This window comes from Solanum verrucosum, unplaced genomic scaffold, assembly GCF_900185275.1.
Source record: "Solanum verrucosum unplaced genomic scaffold, falcon-dt-bn FXZP01000290.1, whole genome shotgun sequence".
Lineage (NCBI taxonomy): Eukaryota > Viridiplantae > Streptophyta > Magnoliopsida > Solanales > Solanaceae > Solanum > Solanum verrucosum.
In genome coordinates this window covers 188,706-201,861 of record NW_026019929.1, presented here as the reverse complement: position 1 = coordinate 201,861, position 13,156 = coordinate 188,706, and the positions used below count along the sequence as shown (strand labels likewise).

Here is a 13,156-nt window from a genome sequence, read left to right as displayed (position 1 = left end):
AATCTAGATAAAAATTGATTAGCTAATGTAATTTCAGAATTCAATAGGATTGTTAAACAATAACATAAACTTGAAAAATCATTGAAATCTTAGCTTTCGTGCTAAGTGTGTTAGTTATTAATTACTCTTTCTCTTTAACTATAACTTAGTGGTTAGAATTAATTACCAAAATCTGGAAACATGTTGTTGACTAGATAAATCTCTTAAAATGGAAATATTACAAAGACAAATATTTGCTATGCATTTACTATAAGTCTATAACATCTATAATAGAAATTTTTTTTACATCACATAGCTATACTTAGGATTTTATAACAAATCTCTCATCTTTCTCAAACTCGTGCCCGCCTCTCTTCTCCCCCTCTCACTCCCCTCTCTCCCTTAGGTTTCTCGCTCCCCTATCTCCCTTTCTCGTCCTCGCTTTATTCAAATGGGGATATTATTTATATTAGGTAAGAGATGGTAGAGACCTCTCTTCTTCCTCTTCGATTTCATATACTCAACTCTCAATATGCCTCAACGAGGGAGAGATACAATATTGTATCAATCGTATTCTAAAAGAATTTATAATATATGATACAAATATATAACAAGGACAAAATACAATTGAATACAGTGATACAAATATATAGCCACTTGATACGAAGCGAATATACAAGGAACAAATACACTTGATACTATTGGATTCGTTGATACTATTGTATTCTCTAATACAATTTGCTATAGTTGTATTCATTGATACAAATCAATTGTATCAATTATATTCATGATCCGGTATTGTAAATACAACGTGCATTTTTTCTCTCCCTCAAATCTCGCTCGCCTCTCTGCTCTTTCTAATATGCAGCTATAAATTGTAATTAAGCAAATCATAGTTATGAATCTCTAATTAAGGTCAAACTATTATCATTTTTTAAAGTTAATCGTAAGTTCTCATATGGAAATGATACTCACTCTTTATTACTTGATTGACTGCTTATTAGTCATGCACAACATAATTTTGCTTGGTAAAAGCATATTCATACCTAATATTTACATCAAACGAATACATACATAATATGTACTGTTTGTAAATATATTTCTACGGGAGATTTGATTTTATCGTCTTTTACAAAGTTGTTTTTAGTTTTATGTTTTTATTTTGTGAGAGATCTTTACTTTTACATATACAACAACTTCACTTTTACCATAAGAGATCTAAAAAAAACTATTTTCTTCTATTTAATTAAAATCGATGCGGAGTTTAACATTCATTTCTACAATGATATTGAAATGAAATTTGTATTTGTCCCACTCCCCTCTATATAACTTTCTAAGAAAAAGAGAAAATTTAGTGAAATGGAAGTGCATTTTTTCTCTAAAAGACAATTGAACTACATATGTATTGAAAATGTCTATAAACTTGTGAAGTCTTTATGATTAGAAACTTAATGTACTCTAAAGCTCAAAAACATGATCTGGTGCCATACTCAAAATTTAGGCCATGCTCTGGATGATATTGGAGAGAGCTGAATACGAACCGATCAATGCAGATGCAGTACCTATTGTGATAATAAGGACACATATTGTAACCTGCGCGCATAGAAAGGAAAGTGAATAGAACTGTTTTAGGCATAACTTAAACATATAATGTGAGAACGCGTGCTGAAACTTGTCTTATCTATACCTGAAGGTGGCTTATTTTCCCCTTCAAGATTCTCAGAAAGCAAACACAAGGTAGTATTAGAGTCTGGAAATAGAGCTTTCATTAGTACAGATATATGATGACAATTAAATACATTAGCAAATAGAAAACAAACTTAAGAGAACACGGTATAGGACTCACGACTAGCATTGTAAGTAAAGATCCAGTTAATGCCAGCATTAAACCTGCAGAATAAATAGTAATGTAAGAGAAGGAGCACAGATATAGTTGGAAATGAAACCATCTGAAATAGGCAAATGCAAATTGCTGAGAGTGACAGCACCAAAAAAGGGAACAGCAAGACCAACTAGTGATGTGGAGATTGTCAATGCAGTTCTAATGAGGATTGGGTACACGTGAGATTTGGCATGTTTTGGTGGCAACAATTCCTCTAAACTCATTGCTACAGGAGACAGGGTTAAAGCATATTTTGTAAAAGGATTAACAACCTGCAAAAGAAGGATATACAAGTTAATTACATCTTCAAATGGTGGTAAAGAAATCCATCAGAATGTTAGTTTTACTTACAGTTGTCCACACAGCAACCTTGGAAGCTATTAATCCTTTAGGCAAATTTAGAGTGAATTGGGATTCAGTTGAGTCCCCGAACATCAGGTATCCCAACACAGCTGTTCCACCATACAACAGAGTTACCATAACAAAACTGCATACAAAATAAGAAAAAACACGATTATCAAAACAAACTCAGGGAAAGCAGGATCATTTTCAGCGAAATCTGGTTAAGTTGGCGTTCATAATGTGCTATTGAATGATATTACAGAATGATACCTGGTCAAGAGGACTGCAGGAAACTGACTACGATCTGCTAGGGATGTATATATATTAGGAAAGACAGCATGCCCACCGAAACAAAATCCATAAAGCCCAATAGCAACAGGAAGAGTTGGTAGATTAAGTACAGTCCCTTTGCTTTCAAAGCCTACATGATCCACCAAGCCAGCCCAGTACAAGCAAAGGACAACCAATACGGAAGCAATAACTCCTCCAACTGAAAATTACAAAATGAATGTCAAAACATCAGAAAAAATGAATTCTGTTTACCGGAAGGCTTCTTATGTATGTAGCTTGCATAAGGATAGCCCAAATTAATTTGTAGATATCTGCATCAGATATGATATAACCGTGGGATTATTGAAGTACAAATTTCTCCTTCAATCCTCAATAGAAAACATGTGAACTTGTTCATGAGTACAAGAAATCTATATACATACCCATATATCTGAATTTTTTTCTTGTAGGATTACTGTATAAATTGTCCTCTTAACCATTGTATCATATGGGTGCATTGAGGCACACGCGAATGCTATCAGATTATATTTTTTTACAGTTCAGAGATGAATCTGCTAGTCCATGATGTTGATCACTCACCTGAAATATAACTTAGGACGCTGAGGTCGCGCATCCAAACAGTAGGAAGAACAGCCAGGGTGGTTAACACAACAAAAAGGTGGCGAGCATCTAACTCAAACCCACCCAGACTTAAATGTGCATTTGGAAATATAGCCGACAAGTTATCACCCTCCACGATTATGATATCAACACAAGAGGCCTACAAGTGAAGGATAAACATATAGAATGACTACATAAGTTAGAAATGAAGCAATATCAAGATGGACGAGATACTTGGATATTAAAACAGCAACTCATATCAGTTTGCTAGGAAAAGCAAAAAGAATAACAAACTTCTAGGCCAGATGAACTTACATATAATTCCACATATAAGATTATCTGCATCCACAAAAATACAACAATACGAAAACGGATCAGTATCATGAACAAGAAATGTTTCTAAGCATTTATCAGATATAAGATATCTAGCCAAAAGATATAATGAGGAGATTGGATTTTTTTAGTGACAAAATACCTTAACGAGTTATTCTTGAAAAATCAAACTGAGTGTTTCTCTTTTACTTATGATTTTGGCCAACAAAAAGTAAACTAAGAATAGGAATTGGTTTGACTCAGGTACCATGTTAAAAAATTGACCTTGGACCTTACTCAACCTCAAAAGCTAGCCCCGGAGGTGAGAATTGTCCAAGACAATAAAAGGAGACAACGACCCATTTCCCTCACCAATATGGCACACTTGGCATGTCAAAGTCAGCAAGGCCTTCAATATAGCCTGATGTATAAGAATCAAAGAAAACTTTAAGTTAATGGAACTTACTGATACAAAAATTCGTCCCGTTGTACCAAAAGCAGCCTGGCCAATGTCTGGGTACGTCTCAATCCCCGGTTGGCTATCCAAGCAGTACCTCAGGAGCATGCCAGTATAGAAAGAAAGCACACCAAAAATGAATAATATTGGAAGTCCGGTCCACCCACCTTCCTTCACAGCATAAGGAGTAGAAAGGATTCCTACTCCGCAGAGAACATTCATGCCTGTATATAAAATCAACCAAAGAATGTATGAGAAGACTTGTGGCTCACTATCTCTGCAGGCAATCAATTTAGATAGAGAAATACAACCAAGAGCTTTCCTTTTGGTCAAAGACATAACAGGCGTTAGAAAAAAGACTGAAAATATTTGGAGCTGTATTTGAAGTCTGAATATTATTAAGCAAAATAAACAATCTCATGCAATGATGATAGATATATTAGACGGATAAATTTCATTCAACATTAATCCGAAGAAGTGAATACGATATCATGGCTATGACACCATAGAATAAGCTAAATGGCAGCACTTGGGAAATGGGAACTGTTCACTACAGTGGCATGTCAATCCTCTGGTGGCATAGTGCTCATCAATAAACTGAAACATGCACCATGACTTGAAATTATATACATGAAACATACCATTTACCACTGCTTGGCCATAGGAGCTTTGACGAGAAATTGGAAGTCCATCTGCATCCTTGGAGGGTTTCTCATCATGAGAAATATGCTTGTACACTGCTTTTTCTTCTTCTGCTGGCGGTATGAGAGGCTTGTGAAGAGAAGGCAATATCTCAGGAGTGTTTCTTCTTATGAGAGATGAGCCAAAGAATGAGCTTCCTAGCTGAGATAATGAAGGTACTCCCAAGAAGTCAAGACTTGGAGATGATACATTACTGTATAGGTCCATAGATTTCCTACAAGAGGTACTCAAAACGATTAAAAATTGGGAGTCGATGTTCAATGCACTGAAGTCCTCATGGATGATTGGATTCATGTGCATAAGTAACGAAGTTTGATAAATATAGTTGACTTGTAAACTTAGTCCATGTGCACAAGAGATGAAATTCAGTATTCCTTGTCAAAGCTTTACGTATGATCGATCATTGTTTTGTACACATCATAACAGTAATTTGACAACATATCAAATGGCCACAATTAGTTTAGAGACAGGACAAGAAGTACAAATGTCTGATAATTAAAGAAAACTCACTAAAATATGAAACATTAGATGAAGAGTTAAACACCTGTAACTCTGAGGCCAAGCAGAGGTTAAGGAATAATTGGGACGATTATTTTCATCATCATTATTGTCTTCATCGGAAAAATCAGATTCATTTTCATCATATTCCTCTTCTTCACTCTCTATGTAGAAACTCTCTTCACATACAGAATTCTTCATCATCTTAGCTCCCACAAACCTACGCACCAAATTTCATCAAATCAAACAAAAAAACGTAACCGTTGTTGAACTTTGCTTCTAGCAATCTAATTCCGTACACTTACAAGTGGAGAAACCAATTAATTACAAGGGGAAAAATAATAAGAAAGAAAATTAAATAAAAACTTGCTATAAAAGAGCAGAAAAGAAGTTCCAATATATATATACCAGACGAAGACCATGAATGGAAAAAAGAAGTGAAAATTAAAGGAAAGAGGTAGGCTTTTTTAAATTTCTCTGCAACTAGCTAGCTACTAAAATGTTCAGACTTGAATGTGCTATTTATATGGGCAAGATGTGATCACGGATTGACCCTGGATATTGAGAAAATTTTATTGAGAGGGTCACTTTCAAATGACTGTGTGTAGTGGTAATTCAAATTTAGTTGGGACTCTAATGCGGAAAAAAATAATACAGGAAAATATATACTTTCTCCATTTCATATTAATTGAATTGTTGAGGTGTTTCACATCCTTAAAAAAAATTAAGACATAAATTAAGCTTAACTTTTCATTTTTATCCTTATTAATTATTATCAAAATTATGATTAAAATAACTAAACATTAATTAATAACTAATTTCAATACTAACTAATGAAGGGTAAAGTTGGAAAAACATTTAAAAAGTAATCTTGAAAATTAAATAATTATATTAATTTAAAAAAATGAAAAAAGTCTCAATAATTCAGTTAATATGAAATGGAGTTAGTATATAATGAGAGAGAGGGCGAAAATGCCTTAATTTACAATCATGTTTTTGGAAAGGGCTAATTAATTGAGTTGAACAATTTCTAATCACGGCACCGCCACTTGTATTAATTTGGTTTTTCGTTAGTCTTAAATATATTTAATTATTTATTTTAAAATACGTACTTCAGTACAATTTCTACATTACGTTATTGAATTTACATTCTAGATATTTTGTTTTAGTTCGATATAACCTTTAGACTCTAAAATCACCTTTTCCAAACTTTCAACTTAGCTATCACTTACTTCACCATGTGTCTCATCAATCATTACTATGTTATTAATTCGTGAATAACATACACCATGATACTCCCTTTGAATATCTCGTGTCAATTCATTGATCACCACGGCAAATAAGAATAGATTCTTGGTGCAACACTATCAAAAAAGAAAAGTGTTCTAAATCTTCTCCCAAACCCCAATATTGTTCTAACCCGAGTCTTGGCTCCATGCATGCCTCCATTATACATGTCCGTAATATGTTTGTCTCATATTTCCTTTTTAATGGTTGTTTATTGTGAACACGAAACACCTAATTTTTTACCATATCTAAATCTTTTACACAATATTATCACTACTATTTATTTTTGGCTTAATTTTGATGTTTTTATTTTGTTTTGAGCAAGTTTTACTTGTAAAAAATTTAAAATAAAGTCACATTTTAGGATGCAAGTTTTACTTTCATTTTCAAAAGAAAAGAAAATTTCCATGTTTTCTTTTACTTTAAGTTTTAATAAAAAATTAGTAATTGATATATTTTTATGTGATATTTTTATATTAGTTTAGCTATATTTTATATTCAGCCACAAAAATATATATTTTTCCAATCTTTTTTGCACACTCATGTCGTTACATACTCACAAATCACATTTTAATCACTATTCAAGGTCTCCGGTTTAAACATTCATTTGGTCAATGAGAATCAAACGTGTTAATGTAATATTCTTTCTTTAATATAATATAAAGTCCACTCGTAAGTTTCTTGATGTTCACATTGATATTATCATGCATTGATACAAATGAATGTATGCTGTATCATGTTTATCTGTTCTTTGAATTGTTATTCATAATTTATTTTTGAGAATAATCAGTGAATTCAAAAGAAAATTTTACTAGAAAATGGACTCATTCAATTAAATTGCTCATGAATTGAATATTAAACATGAATAAAGGAATTTGTGTAAAATGTTCTATTATTTTTTTTAATTTATGAGGGTTGACTAAGTTGGTTGAGTGAGCGATTTCCTACTAGGAAGATTTGAGATTGATTCCCTTGATCACCAGCTAGTAGTTTTCTAAGTCAAATCTAGTTGGTTGCACTGAATTTGCCTAATTAGTGTAATTTATATTACGTATGATTTGCGAGCTATTACACAAAAGCGAATTTATTCAATATGCATCCAAACGATAAAGATTGTGAATTCCCTTACGGTCCCCCCTCCCCCCCCCCCACACACAAAGAGAATGTTTAGGATGATGAAAAGAAAAGGTAAGGTGTTGAGGTATATCGAGCTTTAAACAAATATAGATACATTTAAAAGACTTCTTGCAATTAAAAATGGGATTACACACTTTTTCAAGATGCATAAAAAGAAGTCAAAGAATGTGATTATGCATCTCGACTAAATTATTATAAATAATCAAAGGTCTTTGACTTAACTCAAGATGTATAATTAAACAAAAAATATTAGGCGATATATACACCAACAAAAGAATGATTACACTTTTAGGTCCGTGTATCACAAAACTAAAAGTGCAGTTACACATCTAAAGTGAGATCAATAAAAAGTCAATAATAATGAAGCAAAATAGGTAAGCATATACAAATAAAAGTAGTTTTATCCAAATAACTATTTTTAAAGGTATAAGTCAATCATGCAAAAATTACGGGACTGGAAGGTACCTAATACCTTTTGGTAAAATTATTTATGAACTCATTAGGTAAAGTATTTATCCAAATGAAATGACCTAACGCAATATATTTATCTTGATTGGACCCACATCTCAAGCTATTTTGATGGTATCCATCAGAAATTAAACAATTTTTTTCACTAAAACACTATGTATTCCTCCTTAATGCCATCAAAGTATATAAATATATACTCTAATGGTATCAAAAAGTAACTAAGTAGTGTTTTCACTAAATCACTATTTTTCCTCTTTGATTCCATCAGAGTGTGTGTGTATATACATACATACATATATATATATATATGCACTTAAAAAATATTTAAAAATAAAATTAAAATTAAGTTTTCACTTATGTTAGAGGAAAATGGTATATGTGAGTCATTTATATGATAATAGGGGTATATATGAGTCACTTTAATAACGATTGGTATATCAGCTCTAAATAACAAAGTTAAGGGTTGTATCAGGCCTTTTCCTTTAAAAAAAAAAGTAGAACATTTATTTCCAAGGCAAGTTGGATTTTTTCTTGTACATTTTGTAACGACCTGATTTCCGTCGTTATGGAAAAGCCAATGGGGAAAAAATTGGGGCCAGAAAATATTTTCGTAATAACTTGAGATTTCCTAGACTAGTCCAGATTTGGACAAAATAGGAGTCAGTGAGGTCTAGGGAAATCTGGTAACAACTGGGTGACTTATTTATGATTTTGATTACATGAGTAGTTAGATAAGTCGTTATGGAACCCGTACGACTTTACGGAATTGAATTCGGGTAAGTAGAACTCTCGAAATCGATTTTAGCGTGAACGGTGTTTTCTGAGCATCGTTGGTTAAAGGTGTGTTGTGAAATGGGGGTCTTGGAATTATTAAAATAGCTCACTGGTTCTGTGCAAGCCACTGGGGTGGGATTTCTGCCGCCAGGGTAGGGTCGCTGAGGCGGAATGAGGGTCGCTGTGGCGGGCCAGACGCGACTTAAGGTCGTAAATAAACCCCTAAACGACCTCATTCTGCACTTTTCGATTTTTAGAGCTAAGGAACGAACCCCAATCGACTCCTACTCATTTTTCACCATTCTTGAGGCTAAAGGTAAGCTTTTCACTCATCGAATCCTTTTTCGGATCCGTAGAACGTAAAAGAATGAGTGAATATTGATGGGGGAGGGTTTTGTTATAGATTCTATGGTGGAAACAACCTTAATTTGGATAATTGAGATCATGAGTTTGATCTAGGGTTCATAGAATTGTTAGTAATTCGGGTAATTAATGGTTGTTTATTGATTCCCGTATTCTATTGATTGTTTGTAGACCAAGAACAAGCAGAACGAATCCGAAAAGGGAAGGATCAAGTTTCTTAGGGTTTCAAGTTTGTTTCGAGGTAGGTGATGGTTGTGATTCTATGATTGTGTGATGTATATTTGTTCTTGCTTCATTATGATACATGTATGTATATGAATGTTGCACTATTGATCACATTTGTTGTAAATGAGATAGATCAATGATGGTTACCATGAAATCATAATGTATGATCTTGAGGATATACTTGTGATTGTGATTGTGGTATATTAAATGGATCATCTGCCACGTTCCGACATAACTAACTTGGATCAGTTGCCACGTTCCGGCATAACTAACTTGGATTGGTTGCCACGTTCCGACATAGCTAACTTGGATCGGTTGCCATATTCTGGCATAATTATGGGATCAGTTGCCACGTTTCGGCATAATCATTGTATCGGGTACCATGTTCTGATATGCTAACTGTTTGGGTGTGGGTTCCATGAGAGGACCATTGAATTGTGGTGTGTATCTACTTGTGATGAGTTCGTTCATATCTAATGACGATTGATATTGGAAGACGGTATGTTGCTCTAAATTGATATAATTGTGATATGTGAGAATCGTGAAGTTGTTTATTGTTCATAAATGTTGATGATATTGTATATGTTTGATATGTGCATGTGATTATATTGTTGTATTGACTAATGTATGTTACACTTATTGGGATAACCGTGTGATCCTACCAGTATATTGTGGTTGTGTACTGATACTACACTTGCTTGTTCTTTATTGAGTATAGGGCATCTTCAGGCGACTATTGATAGACCTCAACTAGGTGACTATTGAGTGTGATAAGATTCAAGGGTGAGGCAGTTCTTTCAGGCTGCCATGGATCTTTCTTGTTTAAGTACACTCTTTTCGAACTCAGACTATTTGTTTAAGGTGTTGTTTAGTTTCGGGGTCGTACCCCTTGTTCTTAGACTTGTCGTTAGTAGAGTTTTGGTACAATGACTTTCAGGTTCTGGGGGTTGAATTCCCGCATTAGTTTGGTTAAGTTATTTGTTTAAAACTTGGGGAGTTTATGGAAACTCAGTATTTCTTTTAGTCATTTAAACTTGCTTTCGTATCTTTAAATGCCTTAGTTTTCATAAAATTTGTTTGTTTGGGTTGTAGTAATGGTTCTCCCACCGGAGGGTTAGTGTGGGTGTCAATCACGACGGTATGGGTCGTAACAAAGTTGGTATCAGAGCCCTAGGTTCGTTGATCTCATTGTACTAAAATGAGTCTAGTAGAGTCTTGCGGAATGGTACGATGACATCCGTACTTTTCTTCGAGAGGCTATAGGACTTTAGGAAAAACTCACTTCTTTCTACTCTTTCGTGCTATGACTTGAATCCAATTGGTAACTGGGTGATACAAATTGGTATCTTTCCTCCTTCACTCTATGGTCCGAGCTAGAGCAGCAAAAGTGGTAACACCATCACTAGCAAGAGAGGATGTGTATAGACTATCGACAGTTGAATAAGGTCGCCATTCAGAACAAGTATCCATTGCCTCAGATAGAAGACCTTTTTGACCAATTGCAAGGAGCATCGGTTTTCTCTAAGATTGATTTAAGGTTTGCTTATCATCAATTAAAGATTGAGGCAGTTAAGAATTGGATTTGACCAAGTTCATGAAATTAGCAGTTTTGTGGGACTCGCTAGCTACTATTGTCGCTTGTGGTATGATTTGAGTCCAATTGGTATCTCCCGATTCCAATTGGTATCTCAACGAAGTGAACTAGACGCCTTAGTCCCGACTAAAGGGACACAAGCAAGTTAATTGGAACTGAGAAGGTTCCAATTGGTATTTGGCCTTAGGGGCCGTATAAGGCATAGTAATGGTCGTCTATGGAATGAACTAATTAAAGAATTTGGGCTTGTCTGCAAGTTGTAATTACTTAAGTGTCGTAAAACTTGTTGTGAAAGGAAAGTCATCACGAGATTAGGTGCAAGGGTCTAGATAAATTACTATGTGGTTCGTAAGCAAGAAATATGGACGTGCGTTGCGACCAACTGATAACCGTGTGAGAGTCTGGGTATATCCTAGGGACGACGATGTTGTAGTGTTAAAGTAACGTAAAGGGATTTTGGAGCGTGTATCGTTGGGTTGACTCGAGGTAGGCAACGATTATCCTAGCTAAGGGGATTGAGTACTCTAAAAATGCATGTGTTATAGTTAGGAACCTTTGGGGGAAATTGGGCAAGAAAAGAAACCCAGAAAAATTGTTTACAAGGATTCTGTTTCCGTTATGGCCGCTGGGGCTGGATTTTCCTGCCAAGGCGAAACCACCAGAGCGGGATTTCTCTTGCCAGAGTGGGACAGGGCCTGTTTTCTCCTAGTCACAATTATGGACCCCGAATCGTACCCGAACTAACCCGCACAATCTAATTCAGTGTTCAACAATAGAATATAAGTTATAAGGTGTGTTAAAATTGTGGAGAACCTGGGCATATGAGGAGGAAATCAGCGAGGCCGTGGAGGCCGGGGAAATGGTAATGCAGGTAGAGAAGTAGTGCAACCAGGGAATGAGGTTGTCTGTCAAGACAACATGGCTCAATTATATGCTTTTCCGGGCAAGACCGAGTTTGAAGGTGTGATGTAGTGGTCACAAGAGCTACTCTTGTCTGTGCCTGGATGACTATTGTTTTGTTTGATGTGGGTTCTACTTATTCGTATGTGTCAGTTCAATTACCTTGGGATTTGATGTGGTTTGTAATATACTTGATGCCTCCATCCACGTTTCTACCCCAATTGAAGAGTCACTCATAGTCACTCATGTGTATCGTGTTGTCCTGTTGTGGTTATGGATTTTCAGATTTGGGTTGATTTGGTTGTGCAGATATGACTGATTTGATATAATCTTAGGCATGACTTGGTTGTCCCACCCTATTATACTGGGCTTAATTGTAATACTAAGTCGGTAACTCTAGAGACCCCCAGTAGGGAAAGATTAGAGTGGGAAGGGGTGTACAAGCCTAAGCTAGCTAAGATCATATCCTCCATTTGGGCTAGGAAACTGGTAGGGAAGGGTTGTTTGGCTTATTTAGCTCATGTTTGGGATGTTGAGGTTGAGTCTCCCTCTATTGAGTCTGTTCCTGTAGTGTCTGAGTTTTAAGGAAGTGTTTCCTACAGATTTGCCTAGTATACCTCCATATACAGATATAAATTTCTGCATTGACTTGAAAACTGACACTTGCCTCATTTCCATCTCTCCGTATCGTATGGCTCCAACAGAATTAAGAGAGCTTAAGGCTCAAATCCAAGAGCTTCTTGATAAAGGGTTCATCCGTCCTAGTGTTTCCAAGTTGAGTGCTCCTGTCTTGTTTGTTAAGAAGAAGGAGGGTAGTATGAGGACTGATGATTTTATCTTAATCCATAAGGGAATGGATTAATACCAGAATGACAAGCTTATGGCTAAAGAAAGTTCCATTGAGTATACTTGGGTGAAGAAAATTGAAGATTTTTAGTAAGAAAGTGCGTACCAAGTTTGGGTTAGTCCTTTAAATTTGATGAGTATACCTGAGTTTTAGGTGTCAGGTTGATGAAAAGGTTGATTTCATAGTGATAGTCAAGTTTGACTGAGTGTAATGGTAATAAGAAGCTGCGATGGATTGTGATGGGATGCAACTATATAATAAGATTGTTGGTTAAGTGAATTCTTGTATAGTAATTACGACTTGCGAGTATCTAAGGTTATGGTTTTTCAATATTCTGTGAGTAAAGTGGTTGTATGAAAAGTTTTAAGAGATGGTGGGACACCACTCGAATAGAATTTAAAAGAGCTAGGGTCATGATGAAGAAAGATAGTGGAATGTAGTACACCTTTAGAGAGAGGCGAGAGCAAGAATATTTTATTTGATTCTTAAGGCTAAAAA

The 13,156-nt window shown here is 35.1% G+C and overlaps 1 protein-coding gene across 1 annotated transcript in view; it reads right to left on the bottom strand.

Moving 5' to 3' along the window:
* Positions 1 to 1,404: 1,404 nt before the first annotated feature.
* LOC125827819 (amino acid transporter AVT1C-like) overlaps positions 1,405 to 13,156 on the bottom strand; it is a 32,474-nt gene continuing 20,722 nt past the window's right edge. Inside the window, exons 1-11 of the mRNA XM_049507169.1 lie at positions 5,110 to 5,341; positions 4,505 to 4,779; positions 3,873 to 4,087; positions 3,410 to 3,433; positions 3,074 to 3,254; positions 2,474 to 2,693; positions 2,213 to 2,348; positions 1,968 to 2,133; positions 1,826 to 1,869; positions 1,667 to 1,729; positions 1,405 to 1,572 (exon numbers count right to left, since the gene is read on the bottom strand). Of these exons, the coding sequence (XP_049363126.1) occupies positions 1,477 to 1,572; positions 1,667 to 1,729; positions 1,826 to 1,869; positions 1,968 to 2,133; positions 2,213 to 2,348; positions 2,474 to 2,693; positions 3,074 to 3,254; positions 3,410 to 3,433; positions 3,873 to 4,087; positions 4,505 to 4,779; positions 5,110 to 5,267 (1,578 nt within the window). The 5' untranslated portion in view covers positions 5,268 to 5,341 and the 3' untranslated portion in view covers positions 1,405 to 1,476. Of the gene's footprint in view, positions 1,573 to 1,666; positions 1,730 to 1,825; positions 1,870 to 1,967; positions 2,134 to 2,212; positions 2,349 to 2,473; positions 2,694 to 3,073; positions 3,255 to 3,409; positions 3,434 to 3,872; positions 4,088 to 4,504; positions 4,780 to 5,109 lie in introns of the transcript that reaches the window.